Source organism: Protopterus annectens, chromosome 8.part0 (assembly GCF_019279795.1).
Source record: "Protopterus annectens isolate FY-2018-M chromosome 8.part0, PAN1.0, whole genome shotgun sequence".
Lineage (NCBI taxonomy): Eukaryota > Metazoa > Chordata > Ceratodontiformes > Protopteridae > Protopterus > Protopterus annectens.
Genome location: NC_056741.1, coordinates 233,978,333 through 234,002,738, shown reverse-complemented (window position 1 = coordinate 234,002,738; position 24,406 = coordinate 233,978,333). Strand labels below are relative to the sequence as shown.

The 24,406-nt window shown below is 40.9% G+C and overlaps 1 protein-coding gene across 1 annotated transcript in view; it reads right to left on the bottom strand.

Moving 5' to 3' along the window:
- LOC122808201 (rootletin-like) overlaps positions 1-24,406 on the bottom strand; it is a 546,256-nt gene that overhangs the window by 458,306 nt on the left and 63,544 nt on the right. Inside the window, exon 3 of the mRNA XM_044079170.1 lies at positions 3,704-3,886. Within this exon, the coding sequence (XP_043935105.1) occupies positions 3,704-3,886 (183 nt within the window). The remainder of the gene's footprint in view (positions 1-3,703; positions 3,887-24,406) is intronic.

The following is a 24,406-nucleotide window of genomic DNA, read 5'->3' as shown; positions in this document are numbered from 1 at the left end:
GATGCTCTGTTGCAGGGGAGTATCCCAAGCAGGCACTGCTAATCTGCACAGCTGACAGGAGTGGATGCTACTGTATTAAATTTCTGTGGTGTTTCTGTGCTGTTTTCAAGATGTGCGATACCATTCTCCCTGAACCACGTATCTAGTCATACTGGGTTCCTCAGGCCAGGACTAAGGAACAAATGGTCAGGCTCTGGGTATTCTGAGTCTGATAGGGACCAAAGGGTATGCCTATGTTTCTGGTTACTAGCAGTGCACATCAGTGGAAATCCCTATAGATGAACTGAGAGGATCATGTGTATTCAGAAGTCATCTTTTGGGGCTAAAGTGTTAAATACAATTTAATTTAAAATTAACATTTTGAGTTTCCATGTTTCAGAGGTTCAAAGGTAGTGAAATATCCAAGAGGTGAAAATATTATAGACATAGTTTCTCAAATGCCACTGGACCTTCCTCAAATAGCACCACAAGGAGAACATTAGAAATGAAGCTGTCATTTTCCCCAGACCTCTGAGGGTTCTCTCCCTGCCTCTTGATGAACTCCAGATAAGGGATTTGATAAGGGAGACCTGGTCCTCAAGTAGAAATTCTCTGGTTCTGAAGTGTCATATGCTGCTCAAAGAAAGTCTTGACCTTGAAGGGGAGCAGTTTGATTTTTGGCATACTTCTGGAAATGCACAGGTTAGTCAGACAAGACATGGTCAGGTTCAAATCTCATCCTCCTGGGACTGGACCTGAATCAGACAGTCTTCTGGGTAGGGAATATGCACCCCTATGAATCTTTGACAGGCAAAGACAAGTGCTAAATACATGGTAAATACCTTTGAGAGCAGCGGAAAGCCCAAACTGCAAGGAGGTGAACAGACAATAATGGTGTTATATTAAATAAAGGAACCTTCTGTGCCCTGAGAAATGGGGATATGGAGATATGCATACTTCATGTTCAAGGCAACCATTATAGAATAAGGCATTATCAATGACAACAAAGACTGCAGCATTAACACTTTGTGCTGTTTTATCCTCAGAAACTCTTTTAGGGCTCAGAAGTTCAGAACAAGTCAACATGGACTGTCTTGATCTAATACCAAGTACAGTCTGGAATAATAGTCTATACGTTCTACTGCTGGTAGCACTCCTTGTATGGATCTGCTGGTCAATTACTTGTGAACAAACAACACTTGCACTGTAAGAACATGTGGTATGCCGATAAAACAGAAAGTTTTCTGTTTGTACCACAGTAGCTATCAGCTCCTTTATCCAAGCACCATAGGTTTGAGCAAACAAATTGTCTTTGAATCAACTCAGTCTTCTATCAAGTTGGGTGGGATGGAGTGGGGGGGGGGGTCTGCCATTGAGTCAGAAACTGAAGGGAGTTTCTTGTGTCAGAGGAGGTCCACTAATCCCTTCTGTGCTGTCAACCCTGGTTTCTTGCTCCACTCCAATTTTATCACTCAAAAGCTTTTTTTTCTGTTTAAACTGTTCAGTTTTTGTTTGCTTTTGGCAGAAGTACCACCGCTCAGTAGGGTAGCTCCTATTGTACCAATGAACTGTTTCACCATCTGCAGGGCCAGATTAACAAGGGGACTGTTGAAGCTGCAGTTCTAGGTGCACTAGTCTGAAATAGGTCCTGCTGCTTCTACTCCCAGTTTAATCTGAAATCACATGCTATTGTCAGACTAATTAAATAGACTCCATTTAAGTTTCAGCTTCAGCCCATGAGGCCCATTATCCAGCACTGTCTGGATCATTACTCCCTCTTCTACAAGTCCCTTAAACACTTCTTTTGAGGGAAGGGTAAACAACCAGCATTTACCTAGATGGGCCCTGAGAATTTGGCCCCTTGCATCTTCATGTACGGGTTGAAACCTGAGCCACATATAACATCATACCCACTCTTAAGGGCATGCCTACCAACCCTCTATGACATCTTAAAAAGTTTAGAAAAACTCATCCTTTTGACACTTTAACAGAATCTGCCATTTTTATTTACTTCAAAATATCCTCCTGGTACTGAGATTAGTAGTTTACAGCCCAGATACCAAAGGTTGTAGAAGTACATACCATGTGCCAAAATGATCCAGTAGTCTGTTTTACTTGTCATTAGGAATTGCACTGTTAGCGGGTGGTGGCTTGTAGCCCCTTCTTACACTGTGAGAGATGACCACTGTTCTGGCAACAGAGTTCTTATGCAAATATTAACTCTTTCCTCTACCCTGCAAAAGTAGTCAGGTTTTCTGGGAGTAGGGGGCTGCCAATCTGACTCCAAAGATGCAATCTCAAAAGCAATTAGAAAACTGAAAGAATACCAGTTAGTTTTGGATACTGTATGGCCAACAGTTCCAGGTACCTTTTGAGAATGTGAGACATTTCTTTGAATCTCACTTAAAATTTTTCAGCATTAAGTTTAAGGTCCATTTGAAAACGATGGACCTTGGCACAAAACTCTTCACTATTTTTGTCACAGCCTAGGGGACAGTACATTTGCAAAGCATAAGTCAAGTTTTGGTCTTACTCAGTGCTGACTGATGAGTTAGGTGAAAGTTTTGGCTAGAGAGCTGAGTACCCAGATGTGCTGGGTACAGTTGCGAAGGGAAAGACAATGTTAACCTCTCTGACATGTAGAAACGTACTTTTTTGCAGCTGAAAATGACCCAGACAAATGCCAGACACCTAATCCAAAGCTGGTTGTACCTCTACGTCCAAGAAAGGGATTGGTTCACCAAAAATAGTAACAGATGCCAAAGAGCCAGATATATACTCCACATAAACAGTACGACATTTTCAGTTCCTCACTCTAGGGGCCTGCAAAATGCACTGGCTCACAGCTGATGCCAGGTGACCAGCATCTGGCCATGACACAGCAATAACCAAAGAAAGACACTAGTCATCTGCTAGTCTCTAAATAGGCTTTGGCAGATGTCTGTGCTACAGTAACTATAGCAAGGGAACTGCCACAAGGTAACCTCAAATAAGCCATGTCCTCATAGCCTATATGGAATTATTGGAATGTCTAATGCCTCACATGCCCAGCCTGCTTTGCTGGTTACAACTTTCCTGAGATTTTCCATCTTCCTGTGTTGTTTTTTTTTCAACGTCTTATGTCCAAAAGGAGAGGCAGTTACAACCCAGCTAACGAGACGCTAAGCATTTCCAGGCCAGTTTCACTACATATTCTCCAAATGCCCAACCTTGGCAACAGTGCCTTATATTGCATGAGCTACAATACTCAGAACACAAGTACATGAGCTTGTAAGAAATAGGAGAGATGCAACATTTTTTTTTAAATAATTTCTGCAGGAGGCAAGTCCAATGCTCCCAAGTCTTGATTACTTTCATCACAAGATCACCGAACCTCAGAGAAACAGCAAACATTGAGAGGAAATGTAGACCTTGTCTCATTCTTTCTCCTAGGGTCTGCAATTTCAGGCCACCTAGGAAGTACACATACACGAGCATTAGCATTTTGCCAGTGTGTGCCCAAATTAAAAAAAAAAAAAAAAACATCAGCATATAAATACACAAACTCATAAATCCCTAGGAGATCACCAAGAAGTATAGCTCAACTTCCCATCTACCATAGAGCACTGAATGGTTAAGTGACTTGCTCAGTGTTACAGAGAAGGCAAATGGAGCACAATGTATGATGTGAGGTGTAAGGAACAACAGAGTTCAAAACGATGAGCACATTATGGACATTACTCACCCTTTCTCAGTCTCTATCCTTGCCCTGTCCTTCTCCTGCTGCTCACTTTCTTTCTGCTCTCGAGTCACATCTCTCTGCCTTTCAAGTGCAGCATTGACAAGACGCATCCTCTGTGTCTCTTTCTCCGATGCATCAAGCTCTTGCTTTAGAATATGGGCCTCGCTCTTCAGCTTTTCGTGTTCCCTTGAAAAGAAAGTAGTCAAGTTCATCTAAGAGGCAGGAAGACTTCCTCACATTACAGCCTATGGAGTTTGAATTTCAGAAGCCACTTTGTGGTTTAGTATTTTTAGTGATATGCTCAAAGTAATGTGAAAATTCAGCTGCAGTACTAACTTTATGGTGGTGAAAAGATGATTTTCAGCTAAAATAACCGAATGATAAAAACCCTATACAACCAAATACCATACCAGTTTTTAACTCTCAGAAACCCAAATGTGTGCAGTGTGGATTGCCACTGCAATGCATTAGTGAAGAAAATGCTATAAACCTAGGAGTTTCAGTGATTCACAGCATTAGTTTACTGCAGTAAATTATGCTGCCAATACTGATTTATTAAATTCTTGCAATGTCAGCAATAATGCTAGTACACAAAGGAGCCGTTTTGTAATATAATGAAGAAGAATTTAAAACTTTCTATAGTGGACAATTATGTCATCAACTGCTGTTACCTTTATTTATTAAATGGTGGGCAAGTACAGCTGTGTACTGCTATGGTTTAAATTTAAATTCTTGCACAATCATGCATTTTATCAGTACATCAATAGAGGACTCCTTTCAAATGCTTCAAAAATATGGTGCACAGTCCTAATGTATGCATGCATTTGACTCAGCTACACTTCAGTGACTTCTGTGTCAATATGAAATACTGTTTGCAGTGCTCTAGGGACTTCTAGATGTCTGCATTCATAAGGAATATAGTTTTTGATTAAAGCAGGAAAAGTCTTCCCTGGTGACAAAGCAGAAAACCTGCACTTAAACAGTGCAAAGTGCAAGTCTCAGAGCAGCAAGCCCTGCTGAACGGTACTGATGTCTTATTGCAGTGATCAGCAAGAAGCAGGGTTTCCCAGTCTGCTCTTTCCACGCCATCAGAAAATTAAAAGTGTTATCGGTTAGGTTCCTGCCCTTTAACAAAGAATCACTCAACCCATTCCCAGCATCAATGTAATCATGTGACGTGCATTCCTCTAAAGATCTAGCTGTCCCTGCTTTCCAAAGAAGAAGTATGGCAGCTACATATGCCTTGAAAACTAGCTTGTTATCTAGCTCAAAGGCTAAAAAAGTTGTGATACTACATCTCGGTATCTAAACTTAGTCTGTCAGCTTCCAGTCAGTTCATCTGCTAACTTCACACACAGTATTAGGACTAAAAAAGGAAAGCCGGAAAAAAAATTAACAGCACAAAAGGGAGCTTTAGCAAGGCAAAAAAAAAAGCCAGACAGATGAAGGGGATATTAAGCCTATCCAGTATACTCTAAGTGCATATAACATTCTACCTCCCCTTCCCCTTACGTTTTCTTTACATCTGTTTACTCCTGCATCAATTCCATGTCTCTCCCTTACACACATGGATTTAATTCTACACTAATTATCCTTTCCTACACTCCCTCTATATTCTGCCTTATTAAGGTATCACAGCAACAAGTATTTCTTATGCATTAATCTGGTCTTTCCCCTTATTTTATTTTACATTTGTTAACTGGGCTAGTCTAACTGGATATATTTCCATTTTCAGTAGAGGCCCGGGGAGAAAAGCTCCAGTAGTAAACAATTTGATTATAAATTTGAAATACAATACAAACGATGCAAATCATAGTTGATACATAGTAAATGAAAGTAGTTCAATAAAACATACAAGAAGCAGTGAATAAAAAATGGAGATAAAAGATGGTATTTACACTAATATAAAAGTGACAAAAGTATGTGTTAAATTATTTACACAAATAAAAGAGACAAAAGGGTATGATAAAATTATGAAAATAAGAATGTTTTGTGATAATCAACAGGATAGATTCCACCAGTATGTTCTATTGTGTTCACCAGTTCCTGTTCTGCTTCAAAAAGTATGCATTAGAGTTTGGAACATATAGTAGGAGGCGGAAATAATATTAGCAAATCCAGAAGGTTAGTCAGGGTTACTGCAGGGGCATAACCAGTGTGTTTTAAGGTGTCTTTTGAGGTTTTGTTTAAAGAGAGGCAAGGAAGAAAGTGATGTTAGTTCGTTGGGGAGTAGGTTCCAGTTTTTTCCCACTGTGTTAGAAAACAGAAAATCACCAGCCGTGTTGTTAGTCTTGATTATGCTAGCTAGAAGTTTGCTAGAAGAGCGTAGGGAGTTTAGATTTTTATAGGGGATTATGAGATTAGATAGTATAGGAGTGCTGTTAGGTTGATAAAATATCTTGTGGGCAATGGTTAGTTGGGAGATATTCAGATGGTTTTGAAGTTCAAGCCAGCCTAGCTGCATTAGATTTAAACAGTGGTGAGTTCTAAAAGGATTGCCAGTGGCAAATCTGGCGATGTTGTTGTAGGCATGAGCTAGTTTGACAAGGTTATTTTTTTTGAGGTTAGTGTATATGGGACAGGCATATAGAAGAGTTGAAATTAAATGGGAGTGTGCAATCTTGGTTCTAGCTATTGGAGTTAGGAAAGTTCTGATTCGATATAAGGAGCCAATTTTTCTGTTGACAGTTTTTATGGTATTATTTATGTGGGTATCAAACGTAAGGTTATTGTCAATAGTAATTCCTAACAACTTGGTGGTAGAGTCTGGGTATATGGTTGTGCGATTATTGGAAATGACAGAGAAATCTATAGGGGAGGACTTACTGGTGGGTGTAAAGAGAAGGAGCTTGGTTTTTTTAGCATTGAGAAGGAGGCAACGTTTTGTGAACCATGTTTCAACTGTGTTGAATACATTCTGAGTCAGAGAATGTAGTTCAGATGGGGAGCTTGCCGAGCATATTAATGTTGAATCATCTGCATATTGAATGCAGGTGGCTTGTGGGATTGCTACATGGAGGTCGTTGATAAAAAGAGAAAAAAGGAGTGGGCCTAGAATAGAGCCTTGAGGGACTCAGAGGGTGACTGGTAGAAGGGATGATATATTATTTTCCCAGAGAACTGCTTGTTGTCTATTGGTTAGGTAGGACATGAACCATTTAATAGCCAGAGAGTCAAGGGAAAAGGATTCAAGAATGTTGATAAGAAGGGTATGGTTTACCATATCAAAAGCTTTTGAGAGGTCAATAAAGAGTGCAGATGAGAGGTTGTTGTTATTGCAATTTCTATTTATAACATCTGTAAAGGATAACAGGGCGGTAGTGGTGCTATGTGATGACCTAAAACCATGCTGACACTTAGCTATTGTGTTATTTTGAGTTAAATGGTTTAAAAGTTGTTGGTGAATGCATTTTTCCATGATTTTTGCTAAGGGTGATAAAAGAGCTATTGGCCGGTAGTTAGAGTAATCATTTGAGTTACCACCTTTGTGAAGGGGGGGTAATGTGCAAGATTTTCCAGATGTCTGGAATGATTTCTTCCTTAATGGTTCTGTTTATGAGGATGGATATGGGATATGAAATTACTTTGGCTGCTTTTTGGAGGTATTCAGAAGGTAGCTGGTCGGCAGAAGAAGTACAAGGCTTAAGTTTTTGAATGAGTTTGTAGATGAGAGTGGTAGAGATAGGTTGCATATAGAATGCTGGTAGAGTGCTGGGTATGGAGGTGGGAAGGCTTGAGTTGCCTGGAGTAAGTTGACTAGCTGGTGCTTGTATGGTTTCTGTAAAGGAGTTGAAGGTATTGGTAGTTTGATGGGGGGTATCTGGGTCTGCCTGAAGTGGGGTAGGTGTACGAGAGTGCCCTGGGGAAAGGAGTTTATTGATACTAGACCAGAACTTCTGGGGGTTGTTTTGGTGATTTTGCTGTAGTTTACAGTAGTAGTTCTTTTTATCCATGAGTATTGCCTTTTTTGTACTATTTCTTAGTTGCTTAAACATTTGTTGATCAGAAATATTTGTGTTAGCTCTCCACTTAGCCCAGGGTTTATTCCTAAGTAAGATTTTTTGCCTGGTTTCTTTGGAAAGCCAGAGGGCTGGTTTGGCCTTCATTCTGATGGACCTTTTGGGTGCATGCCTGTCAAGGATAGATAGGAATTTAGAGTTTAGATAATTGACAGCCTCTTCAAGTGGTAGAGTTTTTAAGGGGTTCCAGTCACAGGCACTTAGTTCATTTTGGAATGATACTGGGTTGAAGTGTTTGTTGGTAAGTATGATTCTGTATATGGGGGGAATTGAGATATCATTTTATGCCTAAGGATGTAGGTTAATGTATGATCACTAACATTGTCAGGTAGAGTTCCTACATTGTAAGTTTGTTTTTGTCTATTTATAAGTATCCAGTCTAGGGTGCTCTCTTTTTTGTTTGGTTTATTGATTCTGGTTGTAGAGGTGATAGTTTAACTGAAGCCATGAAGGTTGATATGGGAGGTAGGATTATCAGCATTGACAGTTTTCCAATCAGTATTAAAATCACCAAGTATAATAGTTTCATGGGGGTAAGTTGAGGACACCCAGCTTAGAATATACTCTATAGTACTGATATTATTACCGGGTGGTAGGTAGATGCAGATGATATATAGAGATTTGATTTGTTTGATTTGAAATCTGGTGATAAGTACTTCTGCCTTACTATCTTGAGGTGGGTAGAAAAGTAAAGTGGAGATCTGAAGTCCGTCTTTGAATAAGACTGCTACTCCCCCACCCTTACTTTTTATACGGTCTTGTCTCAGTACATTATACCCTTGGGGAATGACTTCATTATCTTTGGTCTCAGGTTTTAACCATGTTTCTGTCAGACAGAGGATGTCAAAGCTATGGGTATCTAAAAGGGCATGGAGATGGGTTACTTTGTTATTAAGGCTGCGGATATTCAGATGTCCTATTAGGAAAGAGTTGGGGAGTATGAGCTGGGTTATTAGGGTAGGTGGATTGGTAGGGCCAGGGTTAGGGTGGATGTCATCATCTTTTAAGGAGGGTTTAATGAGTCTTAATGCAGAGTTATTAATAAAGTTGGTTAGATATTTCACTTTCTTTACTGTGGATATATTGTATTTAATGTGGGAGAGTCTATGGTAGTTAGGTAGTAGATAGCTGGGAGTTGAGTTGATGTTAATTTGACTAATAGGTAGTACAGAAGTGTGTATTGCTGTCTGTTTAGGAGAGTAGTTAAAATGGTAATAGTATGGTTCTTCAAAGGAGGTGAGGATATAGGTATAGGTCAGGGTACTTGATAGTATGGTTATGAGTATGGATTTGGTAATATTTATTTTTACTGTTAAAGGCATCTTTAGAGATTATGTATAAAAAGTTTTAGGAGTTGAGTAGAGATGTAGAAAGCAAGGAGGTAATGAATGAGAAGAGTAAAGAGAGGATAGAACAACTTGTTAGTGGCTGAAGGATGAAGGGGTGTGGTAAGTTACAATAAGGAGTGGCTTGAAGAAGTAATAGATAACAGGGATGGGTGTAGATACTTTAGTAAATAGATTGGCGAGTAGGATTGGTAAGATGAGGGAGGGGGTGTGGTAAGAGAAGTATAAGGTTAGGACTACTGGGGGTGGGTGGGAATTGGGGGTAGGGTAGCAAAGTGAGCCCACAGGGCGAACGGAGCGGGGTACAGCTGAGAGAGGCTGGGAGACAATCAGTTATACAGTGAGACTGTGTTCTATAGGCTAAGAGAAGGTAAGAATCACTTTCTATAATAACTTATTAAAAGACATAAAGGGGTAAAGCATATAGAAAAGATGTATAGGAGAGAGAGGTAATAGTAAGGAGTTCTAACGCAGGAAAATTAACTGGTTTAGAAAGTTAATTAAGGAGTTTTAGGACAGGAGCAGTAAAGGACAGTTGAATAAGCTTTCTAGTGTATGTATAATAAACACTAATAAGGTTACTTCCTTTCCTATTTTTTCAGAGTGGTTCAAGTTTATTAATGGTAGACACTAATAAGGTTAATACTTTACCTATCTGACAGAGGGAGGTAATTACATTTAGTAAGAGTACTAGCAAGGATAACAGAAGAAGGCTGCACCATGGCACTACAGGAGTTTGGCTAGCAGTAAGAAACAACTTTACATGCTTTAAGTTCTGCTGCCCTCTAGTGGAGTAAGAAGTGAGTTACATTTAAGCCTAAAGATAGGAGGTAAAGGAGGAATACAAGTAGGAAAGTAGAAGATGGCCTAGGGGTAGGTCCTCGGTGTGCTGGCCCTTACAATAGGTTCTACTTTAAGCACTCACAAAAGTTAGTTTAATACCTATAAAAACAGTAGGTTATCTCCTACACTGTGAGGCTAAGCGAGGAGAGTCTAGGTAGTTCACGTAGGGTTTCCTGTTGGGTATGCCCTTCTGTTCTTGATTGGTTTCCTTCTACCTTGCTATGTTGCAGTAAGGGGGAGAGCCTGTAACACAGGCACAAGGCTTTAAACTGAAAGAGAGATAGAGAAGAAGTAAAATATAAAATGGCAGCTAGGTTAAGATCAATGCAGAAGTAGGATGAGAACTGGTGAAAACAAATGCAAGTCAGTAGATGAATGGAGTGTGAGATGCAATACAGTTTAAACACAGGTAGTCAAGATATACCTTTACAAAAAAAAAAAACTTTGTTAAACTTCAAACAGTAAAAACACACAAGTGGTGGTTACTAGCTAGATAATGTGTACAGGAATAGCATAGCAAATATGGCATTAAGTAACATCAAACAATCTATGTTAAATGTTCAGAACACAGCATATAGTCAGCAGTTGTGATCGCTTTTCAGTGTACAGCTTTAATTTCAAATTGTGTGCGTCAATAGCATGCCGGCCGGAAAAGTAGCACTGCTAGCCGAAAAACAGCGTTTTAGAGCTTAATAATAAAAAAATAACTGAAAGTGAAACTAGGTGAGAGAATACAGCATTGTGTACCTGAGCATAATAAAGTGTGCTATAAGTGGTAAAATATCTGACCAGATAGCAAGTTATAGCAGCTACTAAGGAGAAATCATATCCTTGTATCTGACCTAGAGATAGTAGCGTGGCAGGCTAGGTAACAATGCATAACGCTATGGTATATAATCAATAGTTAAGAAACCTCTTTATAACTGCATTTCTGTGTTATAGTGCTATACTAAATATCCGAGGAAGGATTTGAGCGCTACTGGTTGAGGATACAGCACATATTAATTATGATTTTTATACAGCAGTTATAAATAACAGATAAATCTTGCTAGAAGCTCTTGGTAGGCTGTTTCCAAGTTTAAAAGTATAGTTCAAAGTAAAACCTTCTCCGGGTAGCACACAGAAGGAGTGCGATCTGTTAAGAACAAAATAACTGGTAAATTATTGCCTATTACTCATTCTTCTTACTTTTAATTTCAAATGCTACTAACTGCGATTTGCTGTATTATTCCTACTATAATGGCACTGTTATTGCAATTTGTATTCAGTTTATTTTAAACACTGAAATAGTGGGGCATTGTTGCGTTTCTTTTTTCTACTACTGCACTTGTAACTGTATCACTGCTTATTGCAATTAACTACATTTCACTGACCTTTTGGCCTGGGTCATGCCTGGAAAGGCTCTTTGGACAAGAGAACATAATCAACTGATAAAAGTATAAACAAATAAATACTCTCCTGAATGCTTTCACAGAACCTCTACCACCCATTCAAGAAGTTCATCTCACGGGCCTGCAACCTTCTCTGTGAAGAACTACTTACAAAGATAAGGGAGTAGATTTATTTATTTTACATTTGTTGGCCGGGATAGTCCGACTGGATACATGTCCATTTTCAGAGGAGGCCTGGGGAGAAAAGCTCCAAGATAATACACATTGAACATTTAGTAAATGCTAGTTTCAAGCAGGATTACAGTCATAAGCAATACCAGCATTTAGCACACAGAGTACTAACTTATTATAAAACATTTTACAAAACATAACATTATTTTCAAAGTTAAACATACATAACATTACATTCAGGTTTAAGACACACTAAGCAGCAGTTATACAATTGATCCTTCCTGAAATGGAGTGGTAGAAAAAAGTTAGAAGTAGTTGAAGGTAAGGTACCTAAGAAATAGAGAGGTCACTAGTTGGGGTTAGTGCAAGGACATAACCAATGGGTTTTGAAGTATTTCTTGAGTTTGTTTTTGAACTGAGTTAGTGAGGGTTCCAGGGTCAAGTCAGCTGGATGGATAGATAGATAGATAGATAGATAGATAGATAGATAGATAGATAGATAGATAGATAGATAGATAGATGGTCCTTACAATTTGCTACCCATGCTCTTCTTTCTGTTGAGGATGACCTCTTCACATCTCACATAAAAGATCTTTTGCATCCATATTATGTCCCCCCCTGCCTCCTTTGCTGTCCAACGTGAACACCGCAAACTCCTTTAGTCCCTTGTTATAGCATTCCTCTTCTTTCCAACATATAGATTTCTGATGCCTTTCTTCTGGACTTCTGCCAGTAACCAGACACCCGTTCTCCTTGCATGGCCTTCACAACACCACAAAGTCCTCTAAGATGTGGTGTGCTCAGGGCTAGACAAAGCAGAATCATTACATCTTTCTAATTACAGTCTGTCTATATGAATGGGCTCCATAAGGAGAATGATCCATGGCTCTTAATTCTTTCTGTCCAGAAAATGATTATAACACTTCTGAGGAGAAAGTACGGGGGTCACAAACAAGTGCAAGAAGGACTTCATAAGCTTTAAAGGATCCCCAAAACAGAAGTAATGGGGGGGTGTCACTGTCCTTATTTGCTTTGGAAATTGACAGGGACAAACCCATTTCTCCCTAGTTTCGAAATGGGTAGGTACAGCTTCACCAAAAAGGTGATGGGCGAGGGACTTCCAAGATGGCTACTAAGTGAGAAACAGGCTGATTAGAACTCTCTCAGCATGGAAACTAAAACAGTTAAAACAAGTAAAAGTTGTCCATTTTGTAGGAAATTAATTGCTAGCTAATAATTACACTACCTGAATGCCAGCAAAGAAGAAATTTGGAAAAAGTAAGGGAAAATCAACCAAAAAAGAAGAAAAAGCTCTGGTTGGCAAGAACATGGCAGTTACCTAGTAAGAAGCAGTTCAAGTCGCAGCTTTACAAAGGGAGATGGTTTCCAGCAATTTACAGGGATGAATCAAATTTTCTTAATGGTGTTTAAATATAGACACTGGAAGAACATACACACACACACACACACACATATATATATATATATATATATATATATATACACGCATACAAATAGTGGATATAAAAAGTTTACACATACCCGTTAAAAAGGCAAATTTTATGATAAAAAAAAATGAGACCACAATAAATCATTTCAAAACTTTTCCCACGTTTAATGTGACCTATAACCTGTTCAATTCAATTGAAAAACAAACAAATCTGTTAGGGGAAAAATATGAAAATGTAGAATAAGCTGGCTGCATAAGTGCACACATTCTTAAACTAATACTTTGTTGAAGCACCTTTTGATTTAATTATAGCATTCATTCTTCTTGAGTACACACCTGCCCATCAATTAAAGAGACTGAATAACCCCATATAAAGTTCAGCTGTCCTAGTAGGATTTTCCTGACATTTACTCAGTTGCCTGCTACGGCAAAAGCCATGGTTTGCAGAGAGCTTACAAAGCATCAAAGGGATCTCATTGTTGAAATGTATCAGTCATGAGAAGGGTACAAAAAAATTTCCACAGTATCAGATATACCATGGAACAAATTGGAGAAAATATGGGATAACAGTGACACTGCAAAGAACTGGACGTCCCTCCAAAACTGATGAAAAGACAAGATGAAAACTGGTCAGGGGGTTCCCTATTACGAGAGCGAAAGTCGGTTTAAGCGAATCCGTAAACGTCAAGTATTGCGCGAACTGACATTACAGCGAACGTCCAAAACCGCAAATTTGGAAATGTCGAATTACCATGGTTGGCCCGTCTGTGGTATAGCTCCATAAGGTAAATGTGCGATAGTTATGGACCTTAGGGTTAGGGTGCAGGTTAAGGTAAGTGCATAGATAGTTAATGTATGTAAGATTTAGTGTAGGGTTAGGAGTAGGGTTTTGGTAAATGTATGTATTTGGATTATTTATTTTGTTTGTTTATATTTTCGTAGGGGAAGTGTGCGGTAGTTACGGACCTTAGGGTTAGGGAGGGGTTAAGGATAGTGCATAGATAGCTGTGTATGTGGGGTTTAGTGTAGGATTAGAAGTACGGTTTTGGTGCTTTACTTTAGGGTTAGAGGTAGGGTTTGGTTAGTGTATGTATGTGGTTTATTTATTTTGTTTGGGTAGGTAGTATGTAGCAGGTGGTGGGGTTGGCCGACTATGACAGTTCGAGATTTAAAATTTTGCGGTTTTGTGCGTTCGGTATTCCCGGAGTTCGCACAATTCGTGTTGGTGTTTTGGTATTCGCTCAAAAGGAGTTTCGATCTGGTAATTTAGACCCATTCAGGGAGGCTGCCAAGAGACCTACAGCAACACCGAATGAGCTGCAGGAAATTCTGGCAAGTATTGGTTGTGTACTACATGTAACAACAATCTCCCACATTCTCCATATGTCTGGACTACGGGGTAGGGTTGCAAGACGGAAGCCTTTTCTTAACACAGAAAAATATCCAGGCCCAACTAAAATTTGCAAAACAATACATCAAGTCTCCCAAAAGCATGTGGGAAAATGTGTTATGGTCTGATGAGACCAAGGTTTAACTTTCTGGCCACAATTCCAAAAGGTACGTTTGGCGCAAAAATAACACTTCACATCACCAAAATGACACCATCCCCACGGTGAAGCATGATGGTGGCAGTATCATACTTTGAGGTTGCTTTTCTTCAGCTGGAGCTGGGGCTTTAGTCAAGGTGGAGGGAATTATGAACAGTTCCAAATACCAGTCACTTTTGGCCCGAAACCTTCAGGCATCTGCTAGAAAGCTGAAGATGAAGAGGAATTTCACCTTTCGACAAGACAATGACCCCAAGCATACATCCAAATCAACAAAAGAATGGTTTCACCAGAAGAAAATTAATACTTTGGAATGGCCCAGCCAGAGCCCAGACCTAAATCCAATAGAAAATCTGAGGGGTAACCCTGAACAGGGCTGTGCACAAGAGATGCCCTCGCAATCTGACAGATTTGGAGTGCTTTTGCAAGGAAGAGTGGGCAAATATTGCCAAGTCAGGATGTGCCATGCTGATAGACTCTTACCCAAGAAGACTAAATGCTGTAATTGAATCAAAAGGTGTTTCAACAAAGTATTGGTTTAAGGGTGTGCACACCCATGCAACCAGCTTATTGTACGTTTTTATTTTTTATATTTTTCCCCCTAACAGACATGTTTGTTTTTCAATTGAATTGTACAGGTTATAGGTCACATTAAAGGTGGGAAAAGTTTTGAAATGACTTATTGTGGTCTCTTTTTTTATATCACAAAAACGTGGCATTTTAAAGTACAGTTGTGTACACTTACCATAAATGTAGATGTTCGAGTGTATTCACTGTTGCAGTCATTACATTTGGGTAATCTGCTGGCAGGGTTGCCTTCAGTCGGCCTGATTAACAAAGTCTTGGGTCCTGCGTCGGTTGCTGTCCCTTCTTCCATGATGTCAGGGGTATAAAACATGCAGCCAATGCCATTTTCATCAGTTTTTCTTGCCCCAGATGTCAGGTGCCCCCCAAATGGTAAGCAAAATATATATATATCTATATGCATGTAATATAGAACACAAAAAATATACCTCCAAATAAAAGCAAATACAACAAAAAGGCTTTTGAGCATAGTAAAAGAAAAAAGAGGTATAAAAACAGAAAAGTAGGGGGCTGGCGGGTGGGTAACCAGGACTGTAACAGTGAATACACTCGAACATCTACATTTATGGTAAGTGTACACAACTGTACTATGTTCTTCGTGTTTCACTGTTGCAGTCATTACATTTGGGTAGAATCCCAAAGCTATGGTTGGGAGGATGGAATTATACAGCATTAGGAGCAGCTATAAGGCCCTGCAGGACAGCAGTGGCAAAGCCTGCTCTGGATTTAGAGAAGAGAGGTAAATGGTAATGTTTGGTGAACGTATGAACTGAGCTCCAGGTAGCAGCTTCTAGAATGTCTCTGGTAGGAACCCCTCTGAGAAAGGCTGCAGAAGTAGATGCAGCCCTGGTGGAATGGGATCTGATCCCCTTGGGAACAGGTTTACCATGATGCATGCAGCAGAAACAAATACAATGGCTTATCCATTTTGAAATAGTCTGCTTTGAAATAGCCTTTCTCTCTGCCCCTGCAGCAAATGCCACCACTAGTTGCTCAGGTTTTCTTAGAGATTTTGTCTTGTTTAAGTAGAATCTTAGTTGTCTGTGTACATCCAATGAATATAGAATCCGCTCCCCCTTGTTCTGTGGATTTTGGAAAAAAGTTGGCAGATGAATGGTCTGATTAAGAGCCACACTAGATACCACTTTAGGCATACAGGATGGATTGGTCCTGAGCGACACCCTGTCCGGGTAAAAAATAATAAAAGGCTCCACTGCCATAAGAGCCTGTAGTTCTGAAATCCTTCTAGCTGAAGTGACTGCTAAAAGAAAAGCTGTCTTCCAAGAGAGAAATTTTATGTCTGCAGTAGCAGCTGGCTCAAAAGGAAGTAGGATGAGCTTTTCCAACACAAATTTGAGGTCCGATGCCACTGTTGGTGCTCTCCTGGGAGGTCTTAAATTTTTGGCCCTTCTGAGATACTGCTTTAGTAGGGGATGAAAAAAGAGGGGAGGCTCTGTGTTGTAATGTGCTGAAATGGCAGAGGCATGGATTTTTATGGAAGAGAAAGATAGGCCCTTGTGAAGCATCTCAGTTAAATATTGCAGAATCTGAGGAATATTAGGCATTGCTGTGCTTATTCCTTGTGCCTGGTTCCAGGCAAAGAATCTTTTCCATTTATCAAAATAAGATTTTCTAGTACTAGGCCTTCTAGCCTCCAAAATGACATCCATCACAGATTTGCTGAGATATGTAACTGGTGAAATTAGCTGATTAGCCATGCTGCAAGATTCATTGTTTGGAGCTGAGTGTGCAGAATTTGATAGTTCTGCTGAGACAGTAGATAAGGTGTCTGAGGTAGGTACCATGGAGGAAGGTGTGACATAGGTTCATAGGTAGGTACTAGGCTATTGGCCCTAGGGCCTATATAAGCCTAGCCAAAAAATGTACCCTGGCTTTCGCCACCCAAGAAAATTATTTTCCTGTGCCCCTGTCGAGCAGAGCCACATAAGTGATCCCTGGGGTGAATTTCCCATTTCCCATCCAATCATCAAGATTTTTCTTGAAGCGTGCTAATGAGGAGCTCGGTTTGACATAGATAGGTAGTCTGTTCCAGAGTATGGGAAGTCTCTGGGACAGGAACCTATCCCTCCAGCATGTTCTGTTTATTGTGGTGACAAGGTTTAGGTTCCTAGAGCGTGTAGCTCGGAGGGATTGGGATTTCTTTAAGTGGAGCATGTCCAACAGCTCTGGGTCTGACATAGCTTTGTATGTTAGGCAGAGATCGCCCCTGAGTAGGCGATATGCGATGGAGTAAAGCTGTAATTTTATGAGACGGTCTGCATAGGGCATCTATTTGAGGTCAGTAATCCTCTCTGTCAGGTATTTCTGTGGTCTTTCCAGTTGTTGTAGATGTCTTGTGAGGTACATACCAAAAGGGGCGTTGTACTCTATAATAGGTCTAATGAGTGATGAGTAGAGGGGAACAATGACCTCTTTTTTTCTGGATGAGAATACTTTTGTGATGAGATGAGCCACATAGAAGGATTTCCTGACCACTGTGGCGATGTGATTATCAAAGGAGAGACTACTGTCCACCTGTGTCCCAAGGTCTCATCACATTTTCGGCATTAAGTAGACTACCAGCTATGTAGTAGTTCATGGGTACAGAGTTTTTACCAAAGGGGATGACAATACACTTTTTGGCATTGAGCTTCAGGCCATGGCTTTGACACCAGGTATCTGTCTCAGTGAGCCCCTTTTGTAGGTTGTCCACATCGTTAGGAGTTTCGATTATGGCTCCTAGTTTGCAGTCAACTGCAAACTTTGTTAGCCAAAGACCTTCTGTGTAAGCCTGCACTTCAGAGAAGTAGATGCCAAACAGGAGAGGACCCAGGACTGAACCCTGTGGTACTCCACTTGTCACTGGTCTGAAGTCGGATTTGGAATCCGCTACTTTCACAGTGTGGGTTCTGTCCATGAGCCAATTGGCAACCCATCTTGTGACATAGGGATTTATACCTAGTTTAGTGAGCTTATCTATAATTCCAGAGTGGGGGATGGTGTCGAAAGCCTTGTCGAGATCTAGATAAGCTGTGTGAACCATTTTACCCCCATCTACGGCTTTGGTGACTGCTTCAAAGAAGTCAATCAGGTTTAGGAGACATGATCTGCCTTTTACAAATCCAAACTGGGTAGGGTCCAGAGTTTGGAGATTACCAATGTCTTTGTTTATGAGTTCCATGATGATACGTTCCATGGCCTTGCAGACCAGGCTCGTCAGGCTAATGGGGCGGTAGTTCCCGGGGTCCGTTGTGGCTCCACCTTTGTGGAGTGGGATAACCATCGCGGTGCGTCATTCAGTGGGTACAAAGCCTGAGGTGAGGCTATGATTGAACATGGTACTTAGGTAGGGTGCCAGTTCATTCTGTAGTTCGTGTAGAACGCAGCCTGGGATATTGTCAGCACCCATGGATGCTGTGTTCTTGGCTTTGGAGAGTGTGTTTTTTACCTGTGCAGCTGTGATTATAGGAACTTTGCATTCTTCCGGTATACAGATGGGCCCTCTAGGGGACGAGAGGGGGGTAAAGTTAGCATTGAACCTATCTGCTAGGATGTTGGCAATATCAGTTGGTTCTGTATATTTAGCGCCATTGTGCTGTAACTCAGAGCAGATCTGAGTGTTCCCATTGAGATTCTTGACATAGCTATAGAATGCTTTGTGGTTGTCTTTAGAGTCAGTGGCAATTTTGTTTTCGTAACTAGCTTTGGAGGATTTTATGAGGGATCTCAGCTTCTTACTGAGGTTGACCAGGGAGTTCCTCCAGTCGTGGGATTTTACTCTTTTTTGCAACAGTTTCTTTCTTCTGTTGTAGAGTTTGTTTATGGCAGAGGACCACCACATTGGCTTCCTTTTTTTGGAGGATAACATCTTGGTTCTATTAGGGATAGCATGATCCATGCACTCGTGTAAGTGCTTATAAAGTGCATTTGTGTAGGATTCAGCAGTCATACCTCTATTGTCCATCTGCATGGGTGTCGTGAAGTTTGCCACTTCTGTCTTAAGAAGTGTGAAGCTGGCTTTGGAGAAGTTTTTTACAATGGTTTCCCTAACTGGGGGTGGGGGTGGGATGTGGATGTCTAGGCTGATTAGCTTGTGGTCGGATCTGACCAACGAGGAATTGACCTCTGGTGTGGAACACCGGTTTCCCATGTTGGTAATGACCCGGTCTAGGATACTGCTGCCCCTGGTGGGGGTGTGAATAAGTTGATCCAAGGCATTGGAATTTATGAATTCTAGAAAACGTTGAGCAAAAGAGTTGGTACATGAGAAGTTTTCCCAGTTAATGGTGGGGTAGTTGAAATCACCCACTATTAGGGTGTTGGGTTGTACCCTAATACTTTCCAGTGTATCAAGAAATGAGGAGTGGGAATCCTGAGGCATGGTGGGGGGGGGGTCTGTAGCAAGCTACAATTTTGATTGTGGTCTTGCCCAGAGTTAGTTGCACTTGGATAATCTCGGATGCATTATGCTGTGCAACTAGCCTGGAGGTGTGGATATCCTTAATGAATATGGACACGCCTCCGCCTTTAGTGCTTCTTTCTGGGTTAGGTGGCCGAAAGGTGTGGTATGAATTGTAGCCTGGTAATGCAGGGGTGCTCTCTGGAGCTTTGAACCCGGTCTCTGTCACTGCACAGATGTCAATGTTCTCCATTTTAAGGAGTGCCTCGACTGAGTGCATTTTGAGGTTTAGACTTCTAGCATTGAGTAGCATTACCCTCAGATTTTGAGAGCATATTGCGTAGGAGCGGGTACCAGTGTTGGTGAGGCCAGTCTGGTGCAATCAGAATTATTTTAGTTTTTTCCTGTCTGACTTTTAGTAATACCTTGGAGAGCAAAGGCAGAGGGGGAAAGGCATAGACTGATAGGTTTTTCCAGCTGAAGGATAGAGCATCCACTTTCCAAGCTTTTTTGTGATGGTTTCTTGTGCAGAATTTGTCCAGCTGATAGTTTTGGGGTGAGGCAAAAAGATCTATATCTGGGCTCCCCCATTTGCGTGTCAACATGCTGAAGATTTGTGGATCCAGTTTCCATTTGTGTAGGTCCATAAGATTTCTGCTTAGTTCGTCTGCCAGAGTATTTTGCTTTCCTGGCAGGAATTGAGCTTGTAGATGTATTTGGTAAGTCAAGGCTGTGTTCCACAAAGCCAAGGCTAGTCTGCAAAGGGGGTAGGAATGGGTACCCCCCCCCCTGCTTGTTTATGTACCGCATGACTGTGGTGTTGTCTGTCTTTATCAGTAGTTGTCATGGATGAAGAAAGTCCTTGAAGGCTGTCAGAGCATTCTGTACAGCTAGCATCTCTTTCTGGTTGATAAGCAGGTGCATTTGACTTGGGCTCCATTCTCCCTGCCAGATGCACCCCAAAGCATAATCTGATGCGTCTGTAGTCAGGGTTTGGTTGGCAGGGGGTGGAATGAATGACAGTCCCTTGTTTTGGTGACAGGCCTCTGCCCACCATAGTAGGCAAGGAATGATAGGAATCATTGTTTCCAGGCTGTGACAATGTTGACTCCATAAGCTTTTTAGGTACCATTGAAGTTTCCTCATATGCAGTCTTGCATATGGAATTAGTAGAATGCAGGAAGCCATGTACCCCAAGGCCTGCAGAATTTGTCTTGCAGATAACTGGGTTTTTGTGGCCACTTGTTTGACGTAAGTCATCAATTGAATTTGTTTTTCTGGCGTGAGGTAAGTCATCTGGGAAGTTGTATTCAAGCTTGCACCCAGGAATGTAATTACGTGAGAGGGTACCAGTTGTGATTTATTTTTGTTTATGATGTACCCTATGCAAGTTAGAAGCCTTTTTACAAATGCCAGATGCTGTAAAAGAGTGTCCTTGTTTTCTGCCTGAATTAGACAAATCGTCCAGATAAAAGATAAATTTGAATGTTTATTTGTCTGCAAAATGCAATTACTGGTGCCAGGCACTTTGTGAAGACCCTGGGCGCAGTAGATTAGCCAAAGGGCAGTGCAGAGAACTGGTAATGCAAACAGCCTGCTTTGAAGCGGTGGTATCTTCTGCAAGATTCCCTGATTGGGCTATGCAGGTAAGCCTCTTTTAAGTCTAGAGTTACCAACCAGGCATCCTTGCCTAGCATAGGCAGTAACTGTTGTAGAGTCAGCATCTTGAATTTTGGAATGTCCAGGAATGTATTTAGAATGGACAAGTCCAGAATTGGACGCCATGATTTGTCTTTTCTGGGTACCAGGAAAAGTCTGGAATAAAATCCTTGTCCCTTTTCCTCTTCTGGTACTGGCTGAATAGCCCCCATATTCACGAGGGACATAACTTGCTTTTGGGCCTCTGCCCACTGATTTGGAGGCAGATCTGGCCATCCGTTTGGGATTGGCAACATGTGGAAATGAAATCTGTATCCCTGGGATACTATATTTAAGACCCACTTGTCCTGAGTAATTAGATGCCAATTTTGTGCATGAAGTGCTAGTTTTCCCCCCAGAGGGGCTGCCAAAAGATAAGTGCTTGGAGATGGCAAAGGAAAGTCATTGAGACTGTTTACCGTAGGGAGGTGCCTTGCTACTTCCAGATTTGGAGGTGGAGGCACCCCATTGTTTTGTTCTGTAAGCTCCTTGTGACTGAAACCTGGAGCCTTTAGAGTGTCTAGGTTTGACCTGTGCGGCTCTGGTGGGTACTGGAAAGGACCAATTTAGTAGGACCAATTCTTAGTAGGCCATTGCCTACTGCACCTGGGTGGCTGCACTTCTAGGAAATCTTTTACAGTTTGCATAGATTTAGCTTTGTCTTCCATCTTTTTCAAAATGTCTTCTGTCTTATTACCAAACAAACTGTCCTGTTGTAAAGGAGCATCAAATAATTTTGCTTTAACATGATCAGGCAGATTTTGCTCCTTGAGCCAAGCATGCCTTCTTTATCACAGATCCAGTTACAGCGGCCCTGCAAGAGGCCTCCAAGGAATAAAAACCACATTGCAAAGTATGCTTTCCAACTTGTTCAGCTGAATGCAATAAATCCTGTAACTCTATTTTACACACAGTCAGAAATCAACATAATTTTCTGTTTAAGTACGCCCATGACATGTTGCTGATATTTAAGCATATGAAATTGACAGTTTAAAGCCCTGACTGCCAAGGTTGCAGACATGTAAACCTTCTTACCACATCTATCCAGCGACCTGGAGTTTCTATCAGAAGAGGTAGCAGTAGAAGCCTTAACACCCTTGGGACCCTGAGAAATGGTTTCAGGGTCAGCAGTAGGGTTTTTAAAAAGGAATTTGTGGGAGTCAGGAACCCGGTAATATCTGTCTGACTTACTAGGAGCCAGAGGCAGGGAATCAGGAGCCATGCTGGATTCTGAGAAAACATCAACAATGTCTAGAACAGGAGGTATAGCCAAAGGCCTATGCTGAGGAAGAAGAAGGAAATCCCTAAGCCTCTTTTTAGATTCTGAAAAATCCTGACTCTCCCAATGAAAATGTTCCCTTAAGGTATGCAACGTTTCTCCAAAAGAAAAATCCTCAAGAGGAGAAGCTGAAGAGATGGATTCTTTTGCATCAGAGTCCTCATAAGGTGGAATAGATAATTCCTGATCAGGAGAGGAATCAGAAGAAATGGAAACCTGATCTGAAGATTCATAATCAGTGCCTTGCCTAGGCCTCTTAGCAGGAGGTGGTTGGGGACCCCTGATCAAGGTAATTAAATCCTCAGCCATTTTGATCATTTGCTTTTTAGGCATAGAGGCCTGTGCATGTGGCCCAAGTGTTGGTTTTTTAAACACAGAAGTTGGTTTTGGCCTGCGTTTTGAAGATGGTGTCGGTTTAATATACAAATCTTTAGGCCTGAAAACACCCTCAGAAGCCAGTGCCTGCTCAGCGGCTCCGGACCCATCTAAGGTAGAGACATCCGCAGGTTTAATACTTAAAAGTGTCACGCGGCATACCGGACTCCGAATGGGTCTCAGTAGAGGCCTGTGAATCAAAAGCAGCAGGTATCAGGGGCTGCAAAACCGCCTCACTGAGTACCAGTGAACCAGCGACTGGCTTAGGAGAAGCTTCATCGCTTGCTTTGGACCTCGATGGTCTGTCTCTGTCTTTTTCTTTGCATTTTTTGTGTATTCCGGTAGTTGGATTGCTAACCAATGACATTTCTGGATAGTTAAATCTCGAGCCAAAATATTCAGATGCAAAAATATATTGAAGCTTAATAGTGCGTTGGTTAAATTTAGCACAAAACTGACAGCAAGGCACGCTGTGGTCAGGGCCTAGGCAAGGAATACAGTACAAATGAAATCCTTATGAGATATTTGCTTCCCACAAGTAATACAATTATTAACTTTTATTGACATCAGTAAGGAGCAAGAAAAAGTTTCCCCAACGGGGTACTTAGCTTTAGGTTGAAGACTTCGGTTCTGAAACTCGAAAACAAGGAGTTTTAGGAGTCGATCGACCGGCACTTGCGAACTGCTTCTGCTTCGAGCACCGGGCGGCAAGAAAGACTGATGAAAATGGTGTTGGCTGCATGTTTTATACCCCTGACAACCTGACGTCATGGAAGAAGGGACAGCAACCGACGCAGGACCCAAGACTTTGTTAATCAGGCCGACTGAGGGCAACCTGCCAGCAGATTACCCAAATGTAATGACTGCAACAGTGAAACACGAAGAACATCAGGGGTGTATACACTTTTTATATCCACTGTATATATATATATATATATATATATATATATATATATATATATATATATATATCATACATACATACACACACACACGGGTCCACTTCTTAGTTTCGAAATTACAAAATCCCGAAGTTATACATACTGAACCAAGAACCTTGAGATCTTGTAATCTCAAAATTAATAAAAAATAAATAAAAACATGTAAAACTGTTTTTGCAGGGGGCAAGCCCCCCTGCACCCACCACACCCCCTGCACCTTAAATATACTAACTCTGAAACTGCTCTACAGTGAAGAGACCAGTAATGGGGATCGCTAGACAGTGCAGAATGGGAACATTACCGTTCTCTTCACTACAGTTAAGGTGCAGGGGGCTTGCCCCCTGCAAAAACCTTCTTTAACATTTCTTGTTTCTATTCACTTTTTCATTTCAAAATTTCACAATGTCAAGATTCTGGATTCGATTTTATGAATCTCGACATTATGGCATTTCGAAATTAAAAAGTGGACCCATATATATATATATATATATATATATATATATATATATATATATATATAATATACACACACATATATATATATATATATATATATATACATACACACACAAACACACACACACACACACACACACACACACACACACACACACACACACACACACACACACACACACACACACACACAAGTCAAATAACAA